The sequence below is a fragment of the Chelon labrosus genome, assembly GCF_963514085.1.
Source record: "Chelon labrosus genome assembly, chromosome: 1".
Classification (NCBI taxonomy): domain Eukaryota; kingdom Metazoa; phylum Chordata; class Actinopteri; order Mugiliformes; family Mugilidae; genus Chelon; species Chelon labrosus.
The window spans coordinates 15,369,902-15,395,830 of NC_140337.1; the positions used below are offsets into that span (position 1 = coordinate 15,369,902).

A 25,929-nucleotide genomic window follows, 5' to 3' on the forward strand; every position below is an offset into this window, starting at 1 on the left:
ACATGCAAACTCCTCAATGGGAATCTAATCTCTTATTATCCTACCAGAAACGCACGTAACAATGCAGGTCACAGCTATACCTGTTTTGGTCCAAATACTATGCGTCTATGGCAATGGACAAACAACACACATTTATAAAGGAACTTTAAGTTAAACCACTCACAACTCTCCCTCTGTTTCATCTTAACCTTTAAGACTAAATCTCAATTAGCCATTGGTCATGTCATTTCTGTCAAACTTTAAATATGTTCTCCTCAGCTGCTGTAAGTGGTCATCTCGGTTCAAAACTGCAACGCTCGTCCACTCTGAGTTACCTTCACATCCAGGGACCAGGTCGCTCTCATCAGAGTCCACACTTCAGTCCACCCACATCACCAAAGAGTCACATTTCTCTTCTTTGTACACATTGTTCATTTAAATCTGAACTTCTCACTTGGAAGGAAGTCTCTCCCGACTGAAATAGAGGAGGGGAACGCTATATGAACTACAGTATTAAGGAAGACATGAAAAGACCTGCTCCTCTCAAACACCTTACCCTAAGGTTGCACTCGGTCTTTCCTCTCAAGAAATTCCACTTTGACTTCCTCTCACCAATACTGCCCCGTCTCATTTTCCATTAATTCTGAGCTGCCTACTGACACAGCTGGCCTTCAAACACGACATAAAAATTCCTGAGAGTTTTGCCAACTCTGCGCGCCCTGAGACTGATCTTTTGTCTTTTATGAATGCCATGGTCTGCAGGCAACAATAGCTTCGGGGTGCCACGTTCAGTCTCTGTTAATAAGGAACATGGGAACACTGGTAAATGGAGGCAGATGAAATAAAGACGCTGCAATTGTGTGCGCTCGGTTTTACTTTCATGTTTCCTGAGAGACAAAGGTCAGGGTATTAAATTCCTATTTAAATATCAGCCAGGTGTTACACATTATTCTGTTGAATGCACTATAAACAGGTAATAGTCTACAGATACTCCATGTTTTACAATGAGAAAAGTCTGTATTTAATGCTAAATACACATTCAGATATCACCACATATTTTGATTAATTAAAACTGTGATTTAATGAAAATCAAGTGAGAAATTATAGCATGTTAACTTGCACAGTGAAGTGAATGTTTTGCACTAAGTATTATTATGCTCAAAAAACGTCATTTAAAATAATTAATACCTGAGAAGATACTCTGCAATCTCACATGATTAATGTAAAAACACTTTTCATTAGATGCTAAGGCACTCTTTGTTAAGTTCAAGCATTTGCTCACAGGCAGCTTTAAGTCTTGAGGCGTTTTTGTCTGGTTTGTTGAGGAGCTCCTTGACTGCTTCCTCTGCTGTGTGCTAAACCACTGTGATACTCGTGTCCATTTTCATCAGTCGCCAGCTTGAGATTAAATTGAAATGAGAACCAACAAGGCGTAAAAAATCATGAAGATTTAGGCAAATCCTTTTTTATAAAAAATAAATAAATAAAATGTGGTCAGACTTGATGTCCAGCAAAGTCACACTTACCCTCCTTTTACCGTTTTCATTCTCTACTTTCAGAGTGCTGTGCAGCTTTAAGCCTAAAGCTTCCTCCAGTTCTGGAAAAAAAAAGAAACGCATATGACTGAGAGGCCACTGGAACTCATCTAGTGTTACACGCCTTGATCCGTTTGAATAATGCACGAGCCAGAAAGACGATGTCCCGTTACGGCACGGGAGGAAAAAAAAAAAAAGTACCTGTGAGAATGAGGTCAATTTTCTCCACCACCAGGTCAGCGTCCTCCGTGGTGAAGCACAACGGAGGCTTGAACTTCAGCACATTGCGATGAGGTCCGTCGGCACTGAGAAGGATGTGCTCTTCCTTTAGCCTGAGGCAGAGCATCAGTTTCTTAAAATAAGGAAGTTGAGCTTTTCACAGCAGACGTTTAGATTTGTCGTCGTCGGTAAAAGCACAACGTAAAAGTGGTGACATTAACAACGGCTCTGCTGCTGCAGCCGGCACAACAGCACACACACCTGAATGGATGCAGCCTTAATTAGTCATTAATCACACCTGTGCTCTTCCTGATGTCAGTCAAAATGTCTTGTGGATAAAACTCAATGTCAGTATCTTTCAGTTCATATTAAACCTTAATCAAATGTCTGATATTTGTAAATAAGCGGTATCACAATATGAGTTCCAGTAACAAAATTATGTTAATTAGTGTTTAACAATAAATGTTACTCAGATTGTTCCATGAGAATAAGTACAGCCTGTTATGGCTTCATACGGTGTCGTGTTTACCATGTCCCTGCTGACGTTTTCAGAAATGGATGATAAGTCTGAGGTGAATGAACTACGGTAAGGAGACAAGCCGGTGGATGCCATGTAACGCTTTAGGGCAGTGTTCTGCTGGGAGACCTTGAGTCCTGCCATTTACGCGACTTTGTACTATGTACCATGTACTATGTATTTCATGGAAACGGTATCCATGATGGCAGTGACTTCTTATAGAGCAATGTGGTGGACAAACAAGTCCGATCTGTGGATATGCAGGACTTAAAGGATCTGCCGATAACGTCTTGGTGCCAGATACCGCAGCACACCCTCAGAGGTCTGGTTTTGGTCAGTTAATACGACGTCAATCTGTAATCTGAAGTGGTCAAACATAAACTTACTTATATATGACTTCTTGGGCTTCTGCTGTGGCAGGAGTGAGCTTCAACCGGTCCCTGACAAGCTCCACCCCGACAAAGAGGCCGCAACCCCTGCAGGATGTGACACCAGTTAGTTAAGTCATCTCTGACACACGCAAGATTCCCACAAGACATGTTATACAGTAAGTAAGACAATCCTTTGACATGTGTATTATTGTATTATTCCCACAACATTGCCTCCATAAAATTTTATATTTCAAGTTTTCAATAGTAGAATTCAATGTGTCCCATATTCATCCACAATACTTAGTTGGCAATCAGGAAGGAAGCACAGTGTAAACAGCTTTAAAAAACTTTTCTCTGTGAAGTCACTGCATCGCATGTTGGTTTACAGGACGTACACAGAAGTCACCAACTGTTGCACAGTGTCTGCGTCTCCTCACCGGATGTCTCCGATCAGGACGTGCTTCTCTCTCTGCTTTTCCAGCAGATTGGTCAGGTACTGCCCCACACGCAGAGCATTGCCCTGCAGATCCTCCTTCGCGATCACATCTAGGACGGCCATACCAATGGCACATGACACTGGGTTACCACCAAACTGAGAAATTCATAAGCGACACATAACAGACTTATAAAGACTCACAAAACAGCACAGTGATTTTTTTTTTCAGACCGAAAGACAAATAATTCATCCAAAACACACATACAGCTACGTATTTTTAGAATGTGACTGCAGTGAACTAAATGAATAAGCATTCAACACGACAAGACAGAACTTTTTTTCTTTCACAGGAAATAACTGCAATCTGAGACAGCCAATGAAAAAAAGGGTGCCTTGAATGGAGCGCATTATTCCACATAATGTGGAAAACAGATGTGTGGATGCGCTTGGTAAGTATGGACAAGGACGTCATGTCGAGGATTAGGTCAGCTCAGTGCCGTTTTTGGTCAACTTGGGAAGGAAGTAATCATTTAAAAACTGAACACGTTCATCAACCCCATATTTAACATTCTGCAGAATGGTGGCTCAAATAAAAACATACTCTTTATGATTATAATCTCATGCATTCTTACTGTATTAAAGTACTCCATTCCAGACGACATGAAGGCCTCTGCCACCTCTTTGGTCGTGACTACACATGACATGGGGTGGCCGTTGCCAATGGGCTTCCCCATTGTGACGATATCAGGCACAAAATCATCACCCTGAAGCTGAAAGGCCCAGAAGTGGGTGCCAACACGGCCGAAGCCCACTTGGACTTCATCAGCAATGAAAACACCCCCTGCCTTACGGACGTGTCTGTAGAGCAGAAGAAAAAGCCACATAAATTCACAAATACTTGAGTATAAACGAATACAACCTCTTGTATACATACTCTGCCACTTTCTGGAAGTAACCCGCGGGGGGAATGACCTGTCCGCCACAACTCTGCAGTGACTCAGCAATAAATGCAGCAATCTGCACAAGAGAAAAACATACCGGGTCTATTTACGTAAACCCAGACTGATAAAGTGCAAAAGACATGTTGTCCTGGCATCTCCGGCCTGCGTATCTCCCTCCCTGTCATAAATGCTGACAGTGAAAAACAAGAGCGAAGCAGACATGAATGTCACTGTTGGTCAGTGGGGAGAAAAAACATTTATTGACATGGTATCGACAAAGGCTGTGTGTTTTATACGCTCTGCAGAATACATTATATGACATACAACCACCTTTAGAAACAGATGTTTCCACCTTTTTCCAATGTTTCCACCTTTTTCCACTTCCACTTCCAGTTTAGAAACTTCCAAATGCTTTCTGTATGATCTCTGGTCTGAAATGCCATCCCTGTTGCCACTGGAGACAAGGACATACCCTCAGATATGGACAATAAGGGCCAACAAGCTCGGACACTAAGAGCCCATACTCAAGGAGGGATCTGGGATTTGACCCTTCAGTCCCTGGACTGAACCTGAGAATTAGGAGGGGAGAAAGGGGAGAAATCTAATGAGCACTGATTGTTAAAACTGTGAAGTTGGTGGTGCATATAGTTGGAGACTTGTGATCACACTATTTCACAGCAGCATGCCAACTGTATAACTGTATAACAACATCAAAAGGATTATTGAGGTTATTTTTGCAGGACTATTTTGCCGTGATTAACATCTTTTAACACAACAATATACCTTTCCTCCACGGCTGTGGGCTTTGTCTATTATGTCTTTGACTTCATCTGCGTATGCCGTGGCAGGATCCGGGTGGTCCGCTGTGTACTTGCCTCTGTACACATCTGGACTGGGAGCCTGTGGGGAATACAAAGTTATGATGATTACTAAAGCAGATTAGCAGCGTCACATATCCATACCGTACTGTTCAGTAATTCTGCTCTTGAAGTTAGAGGACTTGTGAGTGACATACTGTGCAAAGCGGAGGCAGATATCCCGTTTTGTAGCTTAAATATGAGTCAAAACATGCAGTCCCACAATGCAGTGGCATCTTAGCATCTTAACAGACAATATATATGAAGTGTGGGATAGGTTTTACATATAATTTAACGCCCTTTATATTCAGCCCTTGGCAAATGTGTCCACAGTGATGATTGAGTATCAGTGCCAGTTAAATCTTTCTATATTTCACAGTATGCCAGAGTTTTATATTCTGTAATGATATTTCCATGCTGATGCAAAGGTAGCAATGGATTATAAGTATATATAAGTATATATATTATAAGTATAGACCTGAACAGGGGAGCAACTTCTTAGGTCCTGCTTCTTTCTTCCTGACCACCAGAGACAGTGAAATCATAGAACCCAAGTTACATTAGTAACTGTTGTTTTTCTCCAATAGACTGCAGCTCATTTGTAGTTGTTGTAGTCTTCTCATTCTCTATTGCTGAAGTCTATTGGAGAACAACAACAGTTACTAATGTAACTTGGGTTCTATGAATTCACCGTGTCTGGTGGTCAGCAAGAAAGAAACAGGACCTAGGAAGTGTCCAAGACAAGTATGTGATGCTTAAGACAATCATCAGTGTCAAGGACAAACATCCATTAGTATTTGTTTTAGTTTGTTTTAACTGAGTGCAGGCACAGATGTCGCTTTACTGCTCTTGGACAGGTTTGTATGTGGGAATCACTGCATCTCATGATGTCTCAGGCTCTAGAAAGTTGTGACAATGCCGGAGAACGAGCTGTGCTGTGCTTTTTTAAGACACTCCTCTACATACCAGACTGTACTATGCGGGTAACTATAACCTGCTTATCCAGCGTCTTGTTTTTCTTGACTGACTGTCATTACGAGAGCGTGTTCAGATAAAGCTATATCTTTTGGCCCCGACAGCAATAATTAAACACTTCCGTTCGAAAGCACTTTGATCTTGCCCTGCTGAATTGGTTGTGAAAGGTCGTTGTGTTTCATTCTTGTGCCTCTTGCTGTTTTCTCTCTATCCACACACACGTATGCTGACCACTCAGAGGCCTGCCAGAAGCCAGCAGATCAACTTGAGTCATGGCGTTTTAATAGTGTGCAGGCAGGCATACGTGGAGCAAAAATACACTCACCACATGGACAAATGGATTCTGCTCAGCGTCGGACAGCTGGTGGAACTTATATGGACTGATGTCAATGAGCGACGAGACGTGGCCATGGTATGCACTGAACACAAAGAAAACACAGGACATGGACCAAATCTGTCAGTTCTCTCCTTTAGAATATAATATCATGTCAACACACAAATGAATAATAATGCATAACAACCCTGGTATGATTTCATGTTGCTCATTTGGAAGAGCCAGATGTTTTCATACAGTGACTGGGAAGCAGCACTCACTTGTCCAGGGTGATGATATCTTTGTGGCCAGTGTACTGCCACGCTAGACGAAGGGCCAGGTCATTGGCTTCAGAGCTGAAGTTCAGAGGGGCAAGGGTTGCTTTGAGTTACTCAGTCACCACAAAACACACAGGTGAAGCCATGGATAACACTTGCATGTCCGATATTGTCTGCTGTTACAGTTCCCACTATGAAGGCATATGAGGTTAACACCTATTTGTGCAGGTTAAAGAGTTAAAGCTTAGACATGCATGTACATGCAAATGAAACACTAGAGCAGCTCTTTTCAGAACCTCAAATACATTTTTGCACCATCTGTGGAATATTTCCAAGTGACGTATTTCCACGACGGGACTCTTAGGTAACCAGAATGATCCTGTTCTTCTGCCTTTGCCCTGCCAACTTGTTAGTGTTTTACAACTTGTTGTTTCCTGAGAATATAATGCCCCTGGCACATTAACAAATTACACACCTATGCGCTTTCTTGGTTTGCTGTGGCATTCCCGGACTTAACAATCAACAAAAAAAAAGTCCTGAGGACAGTGTCCAGATGCTTTAGTGCACTTTTGTACTCTTGTACGTACCTTGATAAAGTCTGTGTCTAGTCTGATTTATAACTTCTCTATAGATAACTATTTCCGCATAACTGATAAATAATCTGTCTGGCACTTAGTACATATGGATCATTATCTGCCACATTATTGCCCTGGACCAGATAATCCCTGTGTAAGCTGCTACAACTGCAACAAGTGATGTAAATAAGTAACCATATCAGACTGGTGCAGTTTGATTAACAGTGGTATTAAGATGCTGAATATGTATCTTATAATGTCATGCTGTGCTGTCATGCTGCAGTTAACAGCATCCTCCATTCAGAACTGTTTCATCATCTGCATTGTGTTTTCGCTGATGCGCGCCTTGCAAAAAAAAAAAACAGGTCTGGCTAGCCTTCAGTCACTTTTACTGCTTGACAAGTGTGAAAACAAGTGTGGAGCATGTACCCAGAGTTGACAAAGTAGCACACGGACAGCTTGTCAGGCAGAGTGGACTGCAGCTTCTGGGCGTACAGCACGAGGTTGTCGTGCAAGAAACGCGAGTTGGTGTTGAGGAGTTCCATCTGCTGAGCTCCTGCCTTCACCACATCCGGGTGGCAGTGGCCCACTGAGAAACAGACGAAAGGATGCACACAGGGTTAGACAATTATTAGACATTTTCTTGAGCCCTTAAATGTGACGGCGGTCAGAGGAAACTGATATTAAGATGCACAATGGAGGCTGGGTGTACCGAATGTGGGTGGGTCAGAGGGACACTCAGTTTAAGTTCTGTGGCTATGCAGTGCAACTTCAGTGATTACACGGCAACAGATACAGATCCATTCTGTCAAGTAATTCTAGTCACGCTTTCTGGTGAAAACCAATCCTCTGAAGCATGTAGCCCGATGCCAGCACTGCCGGCTCGTAAGAGAGAACAAGTCTCTTATGTTCTTGCTTTGAGGATTTGGTGGAGATGATGACATCGACAAGAGATCTTGGTATTTCTCCGCTCAGACGTGTCTTTGAGTGTACTGCACTTGGCACTGCGCTTGTGCTTACCATGGGCCACGTTGTTGATGCAGTCCAAGTAGCGCTGTCCCGTCTCATCGTACATGTACTGGCCTTTGGCTCGCACAATCTTGATAGGGTCATGGCTGAAGAAAATCTTGCAAGATGGCCTGCAGTGGAGCAAAAAATGAAGCTTGTGTGCAAAGCCTAGCCTGACTCTTTAATACTTTTATAGGTGGAATAAAAATATTGTCATGAGTCATGGGTAAAAAAAACAGTAACATTTTAAAGTAACAATGAGATGTGGAGCATTGTGATATTACACACAAATGGCAGGTAATGTATTTTGTGTTGGTTATACAATTTTTTTTTTCTTTCTTTCTTTTTTGCAAAACTATCACAAATGATCTTAAATTTTGGCTATGAACAATGGTTTAATAATCTCATATCTCCAGAGTGCGCCGGTAGATAACTGACTTTATCAAAGTTTACTTGGCAGACATTCTGGCTCTTACTGTTAATTGGAAACCTTGAAGAGCAGCACGAGAGCACAAAGACAGACATCTTACCCAATGTGCTTCTTCCTCAAGTCCAGCGTCTTCTGCTTCTCAAATCTCTCAGCAGACATCTTGATGTTGTTCAGCTGGGAGACGCCCGACGCACTTCACACATCTGCTCGAGCCGAAATAACCCGGCTTTATACGCACGCGCCGGTGCAACAGTACAGTAGCTCGCGCAGCTGGCTGTCCCTCGCGCTGTCACTCTGTATGGAAAACCAAAGCGGCCAAAATTGCGCCCCAATGGACACATGCATGTGCACTTGTTTACAACGCGCTTTTTAAAAATTATTATTATTATTATTATTTTATAAAACGTAAACTACCCGCAAACAACTTGTTGGTCACTATCGTTTTGGAAACACGAAATTAGCTAGACACTGAGGTTAACCTCAGAAAATTAATGACTGAATGACCAAATAAATAAACGGTGAAAAAAAAAATAAAAAATGAAGAAAACAGTAAAACATAAAAAGAAGAAGAAAGATATATACACGAAAGTCTGAAATAAAAATTTTTTTTAAAATAAAATAAAATTATAAAAAAAAGTAGCTCAGGTAATTTGAAAGTGTTTTTAATTTTAAGATAAACCAGTCTGTTAAAATCTCTAAGCATGTATAAACTTACTGAAGGACCACAGTCGTAATTCAAACTAAAGAGGTTAATTATGAACTATGTCCAAGTGATGTATGCTTTTTGCGTGGGCCAACTCTTTACCATTTACAAAACCTGCTAAGATGAAGAGCACGTGTGTTATGTAAGACTAATTCTGTATTACAAATGTGTATTTTAAACATTAAAGGAGCACATTGATTGCATGGTCTTTTTCTTTTGTTTCTTCCAGCTCTTCATTCTGTATATTTCAAACACCATTAAATGTAGTGGCAGTATTGTGAGGGTTACCTTTAACGTTTATTACACTGCATGAGGGAAGTGTACTTATATAACATATTAGTAATAGTACATATTCTATTCAAATGAGTGACAAACTTTAAATACCTTGTGTTACTTCAGGATGCTTTTGCATATAACAGTGAGAGTGAATGCATACAGAATTCAAACAACTAGAGAGGATTGTATGGAACAAATGGAAACACACATTCCAAGCCAAACCCTAGTTCGTTAGCATGACCTGATTAGCAAGATAGCTGCTATGCTGCCAATGCTAACAGTTGATTTGAGGTAGGCTAGCAAGTCACTGAGGGAACCTTGCTAGGTAATGTAAGCAGTTTGATCAGCAAGTGTTGAAAATGAGACTGATATAAATCAAACTTACTGCAAGGTGTTTCTTCAAGCTAGAAATAGTCTTTAGACATCCAATACTGCTTTTTTTCAGGGGTTAGGAAATGCAAATTTTAGAGCTCCATGCAGACTTGAGAAAGGTAACCCCTTTAAGACTGTAACTGAAAAGCTGCAACTAAATAAAGTGACTCATATTTTATATTCTTACATAGTAAATACTGCATGTTACATATATTTCGCTACTCCCAAATACTGTATACGCGCCAATGACTCTACCTATACACAAAATGTAAATCATAGTGTACTATTTTAGTGTACATAAGTACTGTATGTAAGCCGGGCACACTTGGTCATTTCAGGAGACGAATGAGCGTTCGCATGAACCACCAATGAAGCCAAGCCTGTTGTTTGATGTATTTGAAAGACTGTGTTTATTTGGCTCCAACAGTACAGTCATATGAAATGTCAACTTGAAATATAGTGTGTGAACACAAGGGTCTTCAAAGAAATGTCAATCAAGTGGGTAAAAACATATGTTATGCAGAACAGAAACCGAAACATTTACCACAGCCAAATGCAATCATAACTAAGCCACAAAATGGATTTTGCTTTTACATTTTCGCTACAGTCTGCATTTTATTTGAGATTATGTGGAAATACTTATTTCAGTAAGGCTGCATTAAGTGCATCGGAGGGTAAAACAGTGGAAGATTTTCAAAGCTCTGATTAGAAACCAGTGTCTCGCAAATTAACGCAGAAGAACACCGTACAGTATAATATAGTCATAGTACTATGTCAGCACTTTGGGGCTGATGGGCGTACACTGCTGCACTACTTCAGAGGAAAAACTTGACTCACGGCATTTCTGCAACAATGACAAATACACAGATGTGACTGATCATCTCCTCACCATCTGTTAATACTGATAAGGAAATAAATGTCTGCAATATTTTGGCACCTCTGCAAATGTCAGATAATAATAAATCGAAACAAGAACCCAACAATCAAACAAACAAACATGTCAGTCAATTAAAAAAAAATCTATTACAAAATTAGCTGCACATGCTAACGATACAGCACCTTGTGAGAACGAATACTGTAACAAAGGCTGGAAATCAAACATGAAAAAAAAAACACATTGCAAAAAAACTTAGTAAATATTAAGTATTGGAAATAACACTTTAAAATATAAGGGACGGTTTGAGGCTAAAAAATGTGTAAATTGAGATTGAATTAGGAGGTCCATGTTTTTCATATGTTTCTTTGTCTCCTGGTAGATAAACATTTTCTTCCATAGTGGTATACAGGGTAGCATGACTGAACAAATGGAGCTGTGGAAATCACTGTCATGTGATACTTCTTAAGCCGCATCTGATGCTACACGCATTAACCAAAGTATAAATTGCACTTTATGTCAAATGAGCACACATGTCAACAGTACATTAATAATCCACTATACAGATATCAAACTACATTCAATGCAAAGAGAGCGAGAAGAGAGAAAGCGTGAAAAAAAGAAGAAGAAAGGCTGTCGTATAGAACTGCACGCGGTTGCATTGGCTGGCCCTGTCGACATTCAGGTCATCTGTTGTCATAGTTAGCTTTCTGACGCACGAGAAATGAAATAAAAGCAGAAGTGTGTTTGTGTTATGGTAAGGCCTATACGTAAATGCACAGTGAATACACACTGGTCTGTAATGTGTGAATTACCAACTTCCTTGCATAACATTACACGACGCCTTAGCACGAACCAAAATCCATCGCATCAGCAGAGACTCCAAAACTGAAAGGAATGCTGTTCAGAACCAAAAAAGAAAATGCCTTCATTTAAGAAATCATAGAAAAATAAATAATGTACCACCTTAAAATACTGAGACAAATACACAAATATATGCACAAAAATAATCGGTACATACATAAAACCCCAACGACAATAAAGAAACCTGTTGTGTAGTTCTTGCCACCGGTAGAGCACATCAACTGGTGTTGACCTACTATCAGTTAGCACCATTATAGTCCATACAGATGTGCATCCATTCGTTATAATCATGAGATGAGCCGTACATGTGGATGTAAATCTTCTCGGATCCACCCGTGGTTGCTGCCAGATCACAACAAAATTGTTGGCGTTTCACATCTGCTCTTACAGTAAATCACTCATGCACGTTTCTAACATGGAAGAAAACTACGCCATGACCTTTCACAGCGCCTACTATGACAAAAGGCATGTTGAATACAGGAAAAAAAAAAAAAGATGAATGAACTATGGTGAAAAATAAACCGCAATTTATTTTGGATTAGGAATGTGACATAACTGGCCACCAGTTAGCTTGTGGTGAATCAATTCAGAGGCTGATCATTTTAAGGTATGTGTCGATTTTTAGCTTTCTTGCACTGTAAATCCGGTTTCTGTATATTTAAGACAATATACGAGGTTTAAGAGAGTGAGCAGTGTGATAAAATTGTTGCGTTTGCACATCTGAAACAGAAAGCTGCTGCACGCTCAGCTGAATCTGACTTTTGCCTCGTCGGATGTAAAAGAAAACCGGAAACAAACAACTATTCTCCATGTTTAAGAAACCCATAGGTGTGCATGCAGCGACCTGACAACACTGTACAAATAATATCCCATAGAACCAGAAGTCCAAAATGGAAAAGTAGCATATCTGCATCAACGCTGGATGTTTTTTGAACAAACAAGCTTTTTCAAAACCACAAGTAAAATCAGCGACTGTACAGTCCAGATGGGTGCAGTCTTACTGTATGCTCATGAGCTACATGCTATACTTTAACATCCTTTCAAAACATTTTTATGAAAAACAGTGCGCAATGTGTCCTTTCAATCCTCTTAAACCTTTTTTTTTTTTTTTTTAACCAAACAAAGCTTCCCATTCTGAAATAAACACCATTCTAATGATTAAAAAGATGATATAAAGTTGTACATTTCTGATAAAGGAATGAATAAAAGCTCGAGGCACCAAAGGCTATTATACAAAAAAATACAAACAATGTGTAAGAATGAGAGCAAAATAAAAAAATAATAAAGAAAAAGAAATGATTGCATTCTGTCAACGCTCTCAGTAGACCTTGAAGCGTTGCCTGTCAGGAGAGGCGGATGCTCCAGCGGATCTCCATGGAGACCGACAGGACTCTTGGCGGCTCTCCTGCAGAATCCATTCCCATTCCCTGCGTGCTCGGATGGGTTTCCCCCCCCGAGTGCACGCCTGTCCAAAATCTTTGCGAGTCGTGATTCGTTTCCCCGTCAGTGCAGTTGAGCCTGCCGAGCTCTCCCCCTCTTGAGATGTGTGGCTGTTGGAGGCACCACGCTGACCGCGCCGAGCCTCATGAGTGCAACGGTGAAAACCTGCTGAAATCGTACGCTCTGCAGGCACCACCACAATAAAGCAACAACAACCAACAGCTTTACGTTTCTGGGGATATTCAGGCTACCAGCCACGGCGTGACTCCCTTGGGAAGATTAAAGGAAAGCAGAAATTACTAATTCAGAGCTCTGGGGTTGTTTTTTTTTCTTTGTTAGTCTTGTTTTTCTGCAGAAGCCAACCACAAAACAGTGACATGTATGTACAATACATATAGTTTCAGTACACTACTCATGCTTTTTTTTTTTTTTCAGGGGTCAGGGGTGCAATGTTCTGTTTGGCACAGTCTCTTTTTGACAAAATGTTGCTGCGTGGTGACGGTGGTGAGCTTGTTGAGACGAGAACAACACAAAACACCCAGCGTTTGGTGTTAGGGAGCCAGTCCAGATCCTCCACTTCTTCCTCCTCCTCCTCCTCCTCCTCCTCCTCCTCCTCCTTTCACTCCCTTTGAATCTGGCCAGGCTACGACGCTCCAGTCTGAGCCATGCAAAGACTAAAGACAAGTTCTGCCGCCAGCCGAGGATCTGAACTCCACCACAATGTGGATGTGAGAGCGCGGACACACACACACATTTGTTGTTTTTTTTGTTTTTCTTGTTGTTGTTGTTTCCACACAGCGATGTGAGTATAAGCGGCTTAGGGCATGAAACTTGGGACGGTTATCTCTTTTCGTAGCGTTGTACACATAGACTTCTTTTCTTTTAGACTCGTTTTTCCATTAAAAAACTATAAATACCATAAAAGAAGCATTATTTACAAACTCCATGCGTTTCAGGTTAGAGTGATCACTGCAAGAAAAAACACAGGAGAGAGAATGACATGGAGATGGAGATGTTTTTGCATGGTTTCATGAGTTGTACATTGTGGTTTGACAGTTGTTGTTTTTTTGGTTTTGTTTTTTCACACAGCAGTCATACACTGTTACACCTAATCGGACACAAAACCCATGCAAACACATAGGAACGGGAACCCACAAGAAAAAAAACAATAAACTGACTGCGAGTGAACAAAATCTTAGGATTAAAAACTAAATAAGTTTACTTAAAGTTGACATATTTGTTGCTCAACTGTGCACTCATCTTACCTTCTGCCAGCACCCAGGCATTGGTAATCCATCTGGGCCCTGTTTAGAGAAGAGTAGCAGAAACAAACTGATTAAAAGTGGGATAAATAAATGACTTTTATGCCACAAGTACAGGAAAGAAATGTCGGATTTTTAGATATTCTCCAACAAGTGCATACTCTGAATGGTACTAATCCAAAAGCGGAACAAATCTCACTGTCACACATCAAAATCGATAGGGAATTCTGGCAGGAAAAGTGTGTGTACAACAGTAGAACACCAGAAAATTAGTATATGTTTTCATAGAAACATCATATCGTGTGTCTCAGTATTAGTGTCTGCATAATCTGAATGTGCGTTAGCTAAACTGTCACTTAGTCTACGTAAAAATATTGTATTTGATTCTACAGTAAGTGACAAGCAAAAATAAGATCTGCCATGAAAGTTAGGGGTGGAAATCTTGATATGGTGCTATAACATATCAAGACATATTTAACATATTTAAGTAACTAGGTATTGCAATACTTTGAGCACTGCAATTTATCACCTTCTCTCAACTGCAAATTCTGTCCCCAAAGGGAAACATTCGTCGCAACATCTGTGAGGTGAGTATTTTACTTTCTTGATACTCTTTGCAAATCCATCTGTCATATCTATCATATTTCATTCCTTCTTTGTTAAAAAAAATCTGTAGGTTTGATGTATGCTGCCTTCAAACAGGTTTTGGCATGGGAATAGCTGAAAGATACCAATTTAGGCTCACCATTCTCCGACATTGCCAATGTTCTGGGTCGTCTTACCTTCCCAGACCCACACTCTGTGTCTGTAAGCTCACCGTATACCGGCATACCAATAAGCTACAACCCCACTACAGCAAACTTTGGAATAAACAGAAGTCCCAACAGGAGTCACGTACACACAATGCTTGGTGTGCAAGTGGTGACATCTGTCGTAACAACATCTGTCGAGAACAATGTTGCCATGCAACTGTTGGTATCGAGGAGCCACTGAGGCAGATTAGATTAGCTAAACTCTGGCAAACATAATCTAGGAAACGTAAATGCACAATGAAACTAATAGCAATATTTTCCTCTACAACAATTACAAGAAACTTTTTACGACTGATTTACAATAGATTAACCTCCTATCTACCTCCTCTATGACTGAAAATGTCAGCAAATGCGTCACAACTCTGACCTTCCCCACAATTTCCACTTACATGATTGTGTTCATAAGGACTGTTCATGTGAACAAGGTAAACACGGACCCCATTTGAAGGCAGCATCAACACAAGCCTCTATCCAGCAGACTCTAACCGTATTCATTTTATTATTCTTGAACCAAAAAGTCAAATTCCTATTTGCAATTTAACAATTAAAGATTGAAACTTGATGTCCGTTCATTGATACTATTCATATTATCATGATACTGTGCGGTATCAGTTTTTACTCAATCAAAAATACATAGACAGGTTTGTGCTTGATTGTCTGATGTATCTATAATACTGAGTTTTGACATTTTGATTAAACTTAACTATAACTCAGCATAACAATGACTAAACTTGTGAGTATTATGCTAAAATTATGCATCATTCAATGTCATGACAATGGCAAAGGTGTAATCTCATTCATGCGTGTAATACATAGAAAGTATAGCTCATGCACATCAATATGCTGATGATTGCACTCTCTGATTTTATCATAGGTGTCCCTCATTAGAGTTTAAAAACAGCAAGAGGCTGATACAGAATTATGAACCTTGGGGACGCTATGACAAAACCACAGAGTGTCTCTACAAATAAAGTTAATGCAGCTGTTTATGTAAATGAATGCAGATGTAATGAAACAAATTTATGTTTGTGACATTTGCACGTTTTCTTACCTACTGCGGCCCATTCCTTATGGTGTCTACACACATGTGATTCTAAGGCATCTTCAATTCCCTGTGTACTTATAACTCCCAAATGTCCACCCATACTGTAAGGACGACCATGCATTAAACGTTTTCTCATTTTGAAGCATCTGACTGAATGATTTACTTTCACTTCTTGTCACGGTCTGGCCCAATTGGTACAAAGACAGGAAGGGACAGGAGAGTTAACAGAGTAAAGGAGGGGTCCATGCACCTGTAGCATGGGTAACGCATCAGTAAAGGAGTCTGTGTTAGAGTCAGGTTAAAAGGTAATTGGTCTAACAAGGAATCAGCTAAAAGGATATAAGGAAAACTTTTTTCTCCAGTTTTAATCTAGGGAATGACAGGATTTAGTTAGAGGGATAGAATAAAGTAAATTTATTTTGTACATTTTACCTTTAACTGTGTGTATTATCTAAAAGAGGCTGCTTGCGGTCAGGGTGTTAGTGAGGTGTATGTTTGTTTTTGCATGTTGTTTTTTTGCAGTTCATAAGTGGAAAATGGAAATAAGGTGTGCTCATGCTTGTCAAGCTCTCACGTCATGCATGTTTCAGTAATGACTGAAGGTGAGCAGCATGCATGGGTATGAGGTTTAGGAAAAAGAGAAATACTGTACCAATTGGCATGGGGCATCCAGCCCGTCCAGACCTGGCTGCCCTGGTTCCCCCTTTTCACCCTTAAATCCCCGGAAACCCTGTTTGCAAAGACCTAGGAGTGTTACTGGGAGAGAGGTGGACGGCCCTTAACCCCTCCGTCCGTCCACTATAACGGACACAAGGGGAAGGTGAAGGAGGAGCTGCCCTGTGAGCTGGCTGATGCCACGATCCAGCCCAATGATATGCTTTCAGCATTTAATGGCACGTTTTTGTGTCTGAATTGTAGAGTTACGGGAAAGTAATAGTCGTCGGGTTATTTTCTTCCTTTGAGGGCAGGAAGCTGGGTGTCAGTGTACCCACAGGGAGCTCATCCTTATTCGGGGAACTGCTCTACACGGCTGAGCCAATTCCCAGCTCACAGTTTGGACATACCAATGGGCAGGGTGCATCTAATCCTGGGGCACCCTGTTCTCCTTTCTCGCCCTTAGGCCCCTTTTTGCCCTTCTTTCCCTTCTCCCCCTGTGGATACAACGGGTTGGTCACGTTAAAATCATTTTTTTCAACAATCAGGACTGCTATTAGGAGGGATTAAAGATGGGAGGCTATGGCCCACAAAAGGGAAACAAACATGGTGTTAGATAGGAAGGGACACCAGACAATACTGGGTATTCTAAGAACATTCCATAGGACAGGGAGAGGACATTAAGGGGGAATAGTATAGTAGGAAAAGGTGGGAGTTCATCGCCAAAGGCGTGTCAAGGGCACAAAGGATGAGAAAGAATAGCAGGGAAGGACCTCCAGAGAGACAGACTAGAATCGACTGAAACTGTATCCCTTCAGAATAAAATGTTTTCAGGTCATTATCTGCATATAAAACATCTTGATATGAATGAAAGCTGGAATTAAAATATGGGAAATACATAGAACAACACACATAATTAACTCTACGTAACTATATTAGATTGGGTTGATGCAAATGTTTCAAGCACTCATAGCTGCAAAGTGCTATTACATAACCTGGTAACTGTTCCAAAGAATTTTTTTTCTTCATCATTTGCCAAATTCACTGCTAATACTTGTTGCTCAATGCCTGAAAGAGAAGCAGCGCTAACATCTCATCAGTGTTGGAAAACAGTCGGTAAACACACAAACTCAAAGTGGATACTGAATTTAAAGAAGCATTATTTGTCAAGACACAGGATACAGTTTTTTTAGGCCCTGTTCACACCTGGCATCTCACACGATCATCACCAAGTGCGTGTGTTCACACCTGGCATTAGACTGCATCTGATTTAATTCTTGTTCCATATTCTGTTTGCAAATAAATACACTACATTTGCGTTCACACTTGTGGGTGGATCACTCAGGACGCATGTTAATAACAGGTGTGCCACTCCAGGTGTGAACAGGGTCTTAAAGACATCAAATACCTATGTAACACTTTATACCTGTTAGTGGACATACACGGTAAACACTGAAAGATATAGACTACTGTAAACGCAAGCAAGGGAAGTGTTAACCAACAGGCTCAGGAAGTCAAGGAAGTGAAATGTGTCAAGTTAATGTCCATGCATGAAAACAACAACAAAAAAATAAAACAAATATGAATCTTAAGAGCCTGTTGTCAATGGACGTATTTGAGCTAATATATGCTGGAATCACTCCTAGATGCCTCAGAATGAGATTGGAGTTGTGATTTTGGAAAAAATGAAGATGATGGTAAATCATTCAAAAGTGGAGAACAAAAGTTGGTTTGAGAGGACCGGGGATGACATTTTAAGCAAATGCGGGTTTTCAAATAGAGCTATTGTCCAATTGGTTCATGAGTCCATCTATCAAGAAGGCACCACTGCCATAAAACAGACTGAATCCTTATCGGAATATGTTCACAGTATCTGGAAAAGTGAAGAAAACCATTAGGACGACGGCTTCATTTTTCAGCTACACTGTGCTGTAGTAAGAAATCACACTGGAGGGTGGCAACCTAAATATCAAATACCTCTACAAATCCTGTCACTGTCCATTGACATCAGTCCTCTGTAATTTTAAGGGGGTTATTAACAAGTCATTACAGCGTATATCTACGTCTACCTTTTCTCCTCTTTCCCCAACGTCGCCTTTCTCTCCCCTTAAGCCTGGCAACCCCTGCAAAAGTACAACTCCGCTTGATTACTATGGCTTTACTGAGCAAAGAAAAAATGGAGGGACTAAACGAAAAGATAACCTGTAGCTGGCTTTTAAACAGAAAAAGAAATCAGCTACAACGGCGTATGCACAAATGTACTTTTTCTTCAGCATTGACCCTGCAGTGGGTTAACCTTGAGCAGGAACAAACAGCTGCATTCCCATCCATCGCTAACTGGCTAGTTATCGTGGAGCAACATTTAATATCCACAAAGGAATCTCCTCAATCGGTGCCTCATCTATAACTGCATTACAAAGAGCAGGCCTGAGATGACTTATGTGTTCATGTTTAAATGTATGATGTGCACATTTAAAGAACTAAAGGGTGACTAAATCGGATGAAATGTGGAATCATGCCAATGTCGTCATATACCAACAAGTACTTTGGTACTATACCAACAAGGCTTTCCTTACATAGTGCTACCTTTAACCATTGGGAAGTCTGAGTATGCATTTGATACAATTTTTCATTGTTTTTGTGTTTACGCTAAGCATCCTATAGTCGAGGAAGCCACTTCTCTGTTGCATTCCCAATTCTAGTGTCTCCCTCTCTGCTGTCAAAGTAAAACAGACTTACATCCAAGCCTGGTGTTCCAGCAGCTCCCTGTAGAGAGGAAAAAAAAACCACAAATATAATTGGTGAGTGGTTTCCCAAAAAGGAAAACACTGACAGCATCTCCAAGCAAAGTAAATGTGGTTGCTGGTCACACATTCAGATATTTAATTTCTTGTAATATTTAAAAACATTAATAGCCAATGGCTCTGAACAAGTTTATCTGGATAGTGTACGATCAAATGTATTATTCTAGTACATGTATTGATGGAAATTCTTTTACCCAATCCGTATTTACAGTGTGCGCCAAACAGGCGTAACATTATGACCACCTTCCTAATATTGTGTAGGTCTCCCTTGTGCCTCCAAAACAGTTGTGACTCCTCAGAGAATGGACATGGGCCTTCTGAGGGAGTCCTGTTGTGTCTGGTAACAGACTGTTATTAGTGGGGGCCTTTGGGTCCTGTGGGTTGAAGGGCGGGGCCTCTGTGGATCATCCCACAGATACTTGATCAGTTTGGGATCTAGTGAATTTGGAGGCCAGGTCAACACCTTGTGCTGTTTTTCATGTTTTTTTAATTGTTCCAAAGCCGTTTTTGTGTGTGTGTGTGTGTGTCTGTGTCAGGCTGCATCCTGCTGGGGATGGCTGCTGCCATCAAGGAGTGTCATTGCTATGGGGTGGGGTTGCCTGGTCTGGTGTAGGTGGGTGGTACATGTCTAAGTAACATCCACATGAATGCCAGGTCCAAACGTTTCCCAGCAGAACTGAATTGTCACAAGATGGCCAATGTTATTTACTTCTCCTGAAAGTGGTCTTAATGTTATGCCTGATTGATGTATACACACAATTTTGTTATAAACCAGTTTGCAGTCTAACTTTCAAACTTACAGGTAGTCCATAAGGTCCTCTTGGTCCTGGCTCGCCTGGTGCTCCTCTCTCACCCTAGTACAAATAACTCAGTGTTGCATTTATAGGCGTTTTAAAATGAGACATTAAAATGTACTGCATCATCAGTCAGATATGATGTCAAAATTAAATGTCGATCTTACTATATCGCCCTTCGGGCCAGCAGGACCAGCTGGACCAGAAGGCCCATCCATGCCCTGCAGAGAGTAGCGTTGTCATGGTGAGTTTGGGGAACAACTTACATTTTTCAAACAAATATCAAATGGAAAGCAAAGAAATCATGATTAGTCTCCACTTAATGTACAATATTCCCACTTGGGCCGACCTAGAACCGACACACAGACCTTGTAGGCGTGCAGGACATTTACAACACTGCAGACACAGTTAATGTATGAGTGTTTGTTAATGCTCAGTTAATGCAACGAGGGACAAAACAAGAGCCTTGAAATGCCTGCGTCGTGTGTGGTCACTGCCCCGTGAACTGAACACAGTTTAATTCAACTCATAAGACCTAAGCCAAATAAAATACATGTCAAGAAAAGCTTACATAACTTTCTTTGTGGTCACAATGGCGTACAAAGAATGAAGGTGACATGAGTAAATAAAAGGGGATTTCATGTAGGGGTAGAGAAGTAGACAGAAGGTGGGTGGTGAAGCCTCTTGGTCACATGACACTCACCCTAATTCCGGGCTTGCCGTCCAAGCCGGAGGCTCCCTGTGTGGTTATGGAGGTATGAGTGACATGAACAAGGCGGGATTAGTACCAGATGAACACTGTTATTAGGACAGGTTGATGGCAGGGTTTACAACAACTAAATTACACTGTGTGTTACAGGGAGCTTGGCAAAGTAGTCAGTCCAGGCAAATGAAAAATGAGCACAGAAAATGAAGAGACACGCGCACGTACATACACACACACACACACGTATACACACACAAACACGCGCTCAAATGTGCGCACTAATGCACAAAAACTACATCAGACAGGGCTGAAAGTAGAAATGAAGCATTTGGCTGGAGCTATCCTGTGGTGCATGGATTTACTTACAGGGAGACCCAGTGGTCCACGGTCGCCTTTGTGTCCCGGTTCTCCTCTCATGCCCTTCATGCCATGCAAACCAGGTTCACCCTAGGAAAACGCAGGTGGCGGGAGAAGACAACGCAGTCAGTGCACCTGTAAATGCACGTGTGCCTGTTGTGTTTGTTTGGCTAGCTTATGCCGAGATCCTGCTTTACAGTTGTTGTAATAGTGTAATAATATTTTATTTCCCTTCCATAAACCTGTCACCCTCTGTCTACTGAATTGCAATTACTTCCTGAATAGATCCCACCTTCTTTACACACAGTTTACTGTAGCTTTGCAGTTGTTACTTGCTGTGCCAAAAGTAAAAGCAAAAATGCACGTGGGTCCTCATCACTCATCGATTCTGAGCTAACAATATGCATCATTGCAGAGAAATCAGCGATCACACAAAAACGGAAAACGCTAACTCTGATCCTCAGCCGCTGCCTGTGCAGATATGTCCTTGGTTAAAACACTGAACCCAACTTTGCTCGCGATAGCGGGCGAGGATCATACATGGCAGCTTCTACTATTGGTATGTGAGTGTGTGAATGTGGAAAAAGTGCTACATGGGTGCAGACCATTGACCAATAAATCTCCAAGGAAGACCGTGAGATGTGGTAAAAAGCTTCAGAAACATCTAGTAAGCTGATGTCACCTTACTAACAATTGTACTGCCAGGCTACCTTAAAGATTGATAATGGCGCCACAATATGTGACACAAGCCTAAAAACATGCTCATTTTCTACCCTGTCAAACAACGACAAATGCGAAATTCTGAAATAAAAATTTCACAGAATAAAAAAAAGGGTCTGAGGATTATATAATAAAACACAAGAACAACCAGAAGGTAATTCGTAATGTTTATGTGTATTGCAGAGGTTTACCTTTGGTCCAGGGAAGCCATGGGGTCCCTAAAAAACATTGAAAAGGAGGCAATATGTTAATTTGCTGAACTATAATCAGTTCAGTCTTTGTCTTTTTCTTAACCATAACATCTATACCTCAGTTAAATCCCTACCGTGTGTGTGTGTGCGAAAAAAGCCAACTGATTCTAAAACGGTGCCTTTTTCACCTCACTTTCTGTTTTCACCTTGCATGATATAAATACCACTGTGTCAGCTGTGATGGTGAGAAGAAACGAGCAGAACAAGTCTAGCGCTGTGAGATTTCCCTCAGGCGAAATCTGCCAAGTTCCCCTCCTTGTGTTTTATTTTTATTTCGTTCCTAGGTGACCTCATGCAAGGAAACAGTGCTGGGGAAGAACAGGTATACTGGAGGATGTCTCCTCTGATGACACAAGGATCTTTTTCAGGTTAATATCAGAGAGACTCACCATAGGGCCTGGGGGTCCATGGGGCCCCAGTGGCCCTGGGGGGCCGGTAATCTAAAAATATTAGACACAGAAATTATATTATCAGTTCATTTCACATTTATCGTACAATGTGACACTAGTGTATCTGTGGCTTTTTATTCGAAATGCTACTTACGGAAGGACCTTGAGGACCGGCTAGTCCTGAATCTCCTTTATCACCTTTCATCCCGTTGACACCCTGAGAAAAACAAAACAAAAAAAAGTTTCATGAGGTTGTTTTTACCCGCTGACATGGCTGAAGATTAAAGACCTTTCAGAGGCTGCTGAATGTATGTGAGTGAGTATGATTCTCACAGGTAAGCCAGGTAAACCGGTTGTTCCTTTTTCCCCTGAAGCTCCAGGCATTCCCATATCTCCTTTGGATCCTTTGTAGCCCTGAACGAGGGCAGAGGTACATACAGAATATTAAAATGAAATGTTTGAACTATTCTCTCTTTGAAAGATATTGCACAGCGAGCCAGACTTTGGTGACATGACTTAAAGGAGCTTAAATGTCAGTGAATAAGTTTTACTCACTCTTTCTCCATCAAGTCCAGGCAGACCAGGCATACCACGATCCCCCTTTAATGACAGAAACAGTCATTTTTATTTTTTTACAAAAGGCTATTACATGTTGTGACTTAAAACAGGTGCCACTCAACATTTTTATTTTTATTTTTATTCTTACCTTTATGCCCTGTGGCCCCATTGGCCCAGGAGGACCAGGAGGACCCTGGACAGAAAGAGCGAACACAAGAAATATATCAACATATCAAATATATCTGCATCTTAGCATCTACTCTATATAGTTCGAGTACTTTACAGCTGTGTTCGTATTACCATCACTGTAAAATGATCGGAAAACACAATAAACGTAATAAACAATATGAACAAGATGCTCAATTAAAAGACACATGCAGAGGTCATAACAGTGAGAGCACATACATTATTATTACCAGTGGTTGGATTGCATAATGTTAGGAGTATGGGAGGGTTTCATGATCATGTAGCAATTAAACCATAAACTCCATGCCGTATAAAGCAAGAATTTAGAAGGCAATGGAAGACATTAATACACAGAAGTTAATTTCTGAATGCTGGTCTGGGGTTGGTGGCTTCAGAAAGATTTTACTGTTTTTGTAAGTTCTGGTAAACAGATGTTTCTCAAAGAAAGCTAAACATGCCAATGATCTACCATGCTAACCGATACAACACATAATCAATTGTGTGTCAGGTGCGCATGAAGAATGGTTTTCCGAACTCAGCCCACTTATATATATATATATATATATATAATGTATTTATTTTACCATGTAGAATGAATTTAATACTTAACTTGCACAGCCTAACCATCCTTTTGTAGAGTTAAGGTAAATGGGAATGATGTTCCCAGGAAATTTGAATTGTGTGTGAATTTAAGCAAGCAAACCTGCTGCCCCGCTAACCGACGTAACATGCAAGGTTGCCCTTAAAGGTTAACTACTGTTTTTTACAACCTAGACCTTATTTCTGGCATAAAATACGATCGTTTACTCACCCATATAACTTTTGTGTAATTTGTATTGGTTCGGGAGATAATTAGATCAGCGTATATCCATGTAGTGGGAGTGACTGGGGCACCGAAACGCAGCCTCTAAACCTTGACCGACAGACCTCAGATGATGTCTTCTGACCTGGATGATGTCGTCTCTGAGCACCGCACACACCCGCGACGGTCGGCTTGTTTACCTGTAATTTGCTACTGCTATGGTTCGTCCACAACCTCAGAATTGGAAAAATATTCAGCCATGTTGCAAAAAACTAGCAGTAGCAAATTACAGACCGCCGCAGGTGCGTGCGGCGCTCAGAGATGACATCATCCAGGTCAGAAGACATAATATAACAGGTAACTCCGGACTCAACAGGGAATAGCACTCGCGTACGATAAAGTATTGGTGAAATGAACGAGTTTCACGGCAGATAATTTGTTATTTAGAGGGTGCTTTTCAGTGCCCCAATCACTCCCACTATATGGATATACGCGGATCTAAATATCTCCCATACGACTCCAAATGACACCAAAGTTATATGGGTGAGTAAACGACCGTATTTTATGCCAGAAATAAGGTCCAGGTTGTAAAAAACAGTAGTTCCCCTTTAAAGCTCTGGATTTAACAATCCATGAGTAGAGAATAAATAAAAATTGATTCATGCATTTTGTTGTATTTTTAATTTGTTTTTGCACCGAAAGTGTATTATTTTATTTGAGTGAATCCCTGGCTCATGACAAGAAGATAATTGACACTGCCAATAATGCAACATGCCCAAGTCTGACAGAGCACGATCCACCCTAAGAGCTTAACGTATCAATCAAAAGTGTTGTGTTTCCCAACATATTAAACACAAACCATTGCCCAAAGTGGACTAAGAGAGTTTTGGAAAATCAAGTAAATCTCATGTGATTATCTTAAAGGATTTTTCATAGAGATTAAAGGAGACAACCAGCTCAATTGGGCAGTAAGCTCGATCACATAGAAAACTCTTCCATTCATTGTCAAGCAAACACGTTGCCGGGTGAGGAAGCACAGATGCGACAGGGCAGTGCAAAAAAAAAAAAAAAGAAGATGAGTCACTTGTGGAGATGACACAATACACAGAATACACAGAGCCTAATTACCGTAACTGTTATAGTGGTAATCTTCTGCGGTAGGCCAAAGGAGTGGAAATGAGGGAGGAGGTGAGACATAAGGTTGCGGCATCACATAGGAAAGAAACCTTAGTGTCAGCACATTTCTCACCCTCAGAACAGATTCGTAATTAAAGGACAAACGTTTTCTTTATTTATCCGTAGGGGACATAAACTGAAGTTGGCTTTCTTACAAGCGTCAGAAAAGGGGAAAAATATGACGTATTATACTGGACTGATTCATTTAGAGCTGAAACAAAATCACAATGCCAATGTGCACAATTTTATACGCATATATCTGGCTTTCAGTCAACAAGAGGTACTCCTATGCTGAAGGGCAAAAGCTTAAATCATCACTCAGTCCTAATTTTACATGTAAAATGAATAAAAGAGCCCCTTTTGCATTGTAAATATGGACGTAACTTGAATTGTAACTGAGAAAATATGCTGTAAAAGACACAAGCAAGTAGCCAAATCAAACAGAACTGT

At 40.8% G+C, this 25,929-nt stretch overlaps 2 protein-coding genes across 2 annotated transcripts in view; both read right to left on the reverse strand.

The window, feature by feature from the left end:
• Window positions 1-458: 458 nt before the first annotated feature.
• Window positions 459-8,902, reverse strand: etnppl (ethanolamine-phosphate phospho-lyase). The gene is made up of 12 exons (XM_084546842.1): window positions 8,017-8,902; window positions 7,426-7,585; window positions 6,425-6,499; window positions 6,156-6,249; window positions 4,782-4,898; window positions 3,992-4,074; window positions 3,690-3,915; window positions 3,059-3,213; window positions 2,637-2,726; window positions 1,716-1,846; window positions 1,506-1,576; window positions 459-1,377 (listed from the first exon to the last, which is right to left on the reverse strand). The coding sequence occupies exons 1-12, from the start codon at window positions 8,069-8,071 to the stop codon at window positions 1,270-1,272; spliced, it is 1,365 nt and encodes a 454-aa protein (XP_084402968.1). The 5' UTR covers window positions 8,072-8,902; the 3' UTR covers window positions 459-1,269.
• A 4,689-nt stretch (window positions 8,903-13,591) lies between these two features.
• The window catches only part of col25a1 (collagen type XXV alpha 1 chain), a 150,299-nt gene continuing 137,961 nt past the window's right edge, over window positions 13,592-25,929 (reverse strand). The window contains exons 23-38 of the mRNA XM_084553750.1: window positions 25,432-25,455; window positions 23,464-23,508; window positions 23,313-23,357; window positions 23,091-23,171; window positions 22,912-22,974; window positions 22,758-22,808; window positions 22,309-22,335; window positions 21,407-21,487; window positions 21,038-21,073; window positions 20,502-20,555; window positions 20,341-20,394; window positions 19,476-19,502; window positions 18,806-18,859; window positions 17,147-17,233; window positions 14,229-14,267; window positions 13,592-13,932 (exon numbers count right to left, since the gene is read on the reverse strand). Of these exons, the coding sequence (XP_084409876.1) occupies window positions 13,930-13,932; window positions 14,229-14,267; window positions 17,147-17,233; window positions 18,806-18,859; window positions 19,476-19,502; window positions 20,341-20,394; window positions 20,502-20,555; window positions 21,038-21,073; window positions 21,407-21,487; window positions 22,309-22,335; window positions 22,758-22,808; window positions 22,912-22,974; window positions 23,091-23,171; window positions 23,313-23,357; window positions 23,464-23,508; window positions 25,432-25,455 (771 nt within the window). The 3' untranslated portion in view covers window positions 13,592-13,929. The remainder of the gene's footprint in view (window positions 13,933-14,228; window positions 14,268-17,146; window positions 17,234-18,805; window positions 18,860-19,475; window positions 19,503-20,340; window positions 20,395-20,501; window positions 20,556-21,037; window positions 21,074-21,406; window positions 21,488-22,308; window positions 22,336-22,757; window positions 22,809-22,911; window positions 22,975-23,090; window positions 23,172-23,312; window positions 23,358-23,463; window positions 23,509-25,431; window positions 25,456-25,929) is intronic.

Coding starts and splice junctions, on each gene's coding strand:
- etnppl (XM_084546842.1), bottom strand. CDS start 8,071: ATGTACGATGAGACGGGACAGCGCTACTTGGACTGCATCAACAACGTG. Junction 3,916..3,991: donor TACTTCCAGAAAGTGGCAGA/GTATGTATACAA, acceptor TCTGCTCTACAG/ACACGTCCGTAAGGCAGGGG. Junction 1,847..2,636: donor GCCCAAGAAGTCATATATAA/GTAAGTTTATGT, acceptor GCTCTGCCTCAG/GCTAAAGGAAGAGCACATCC.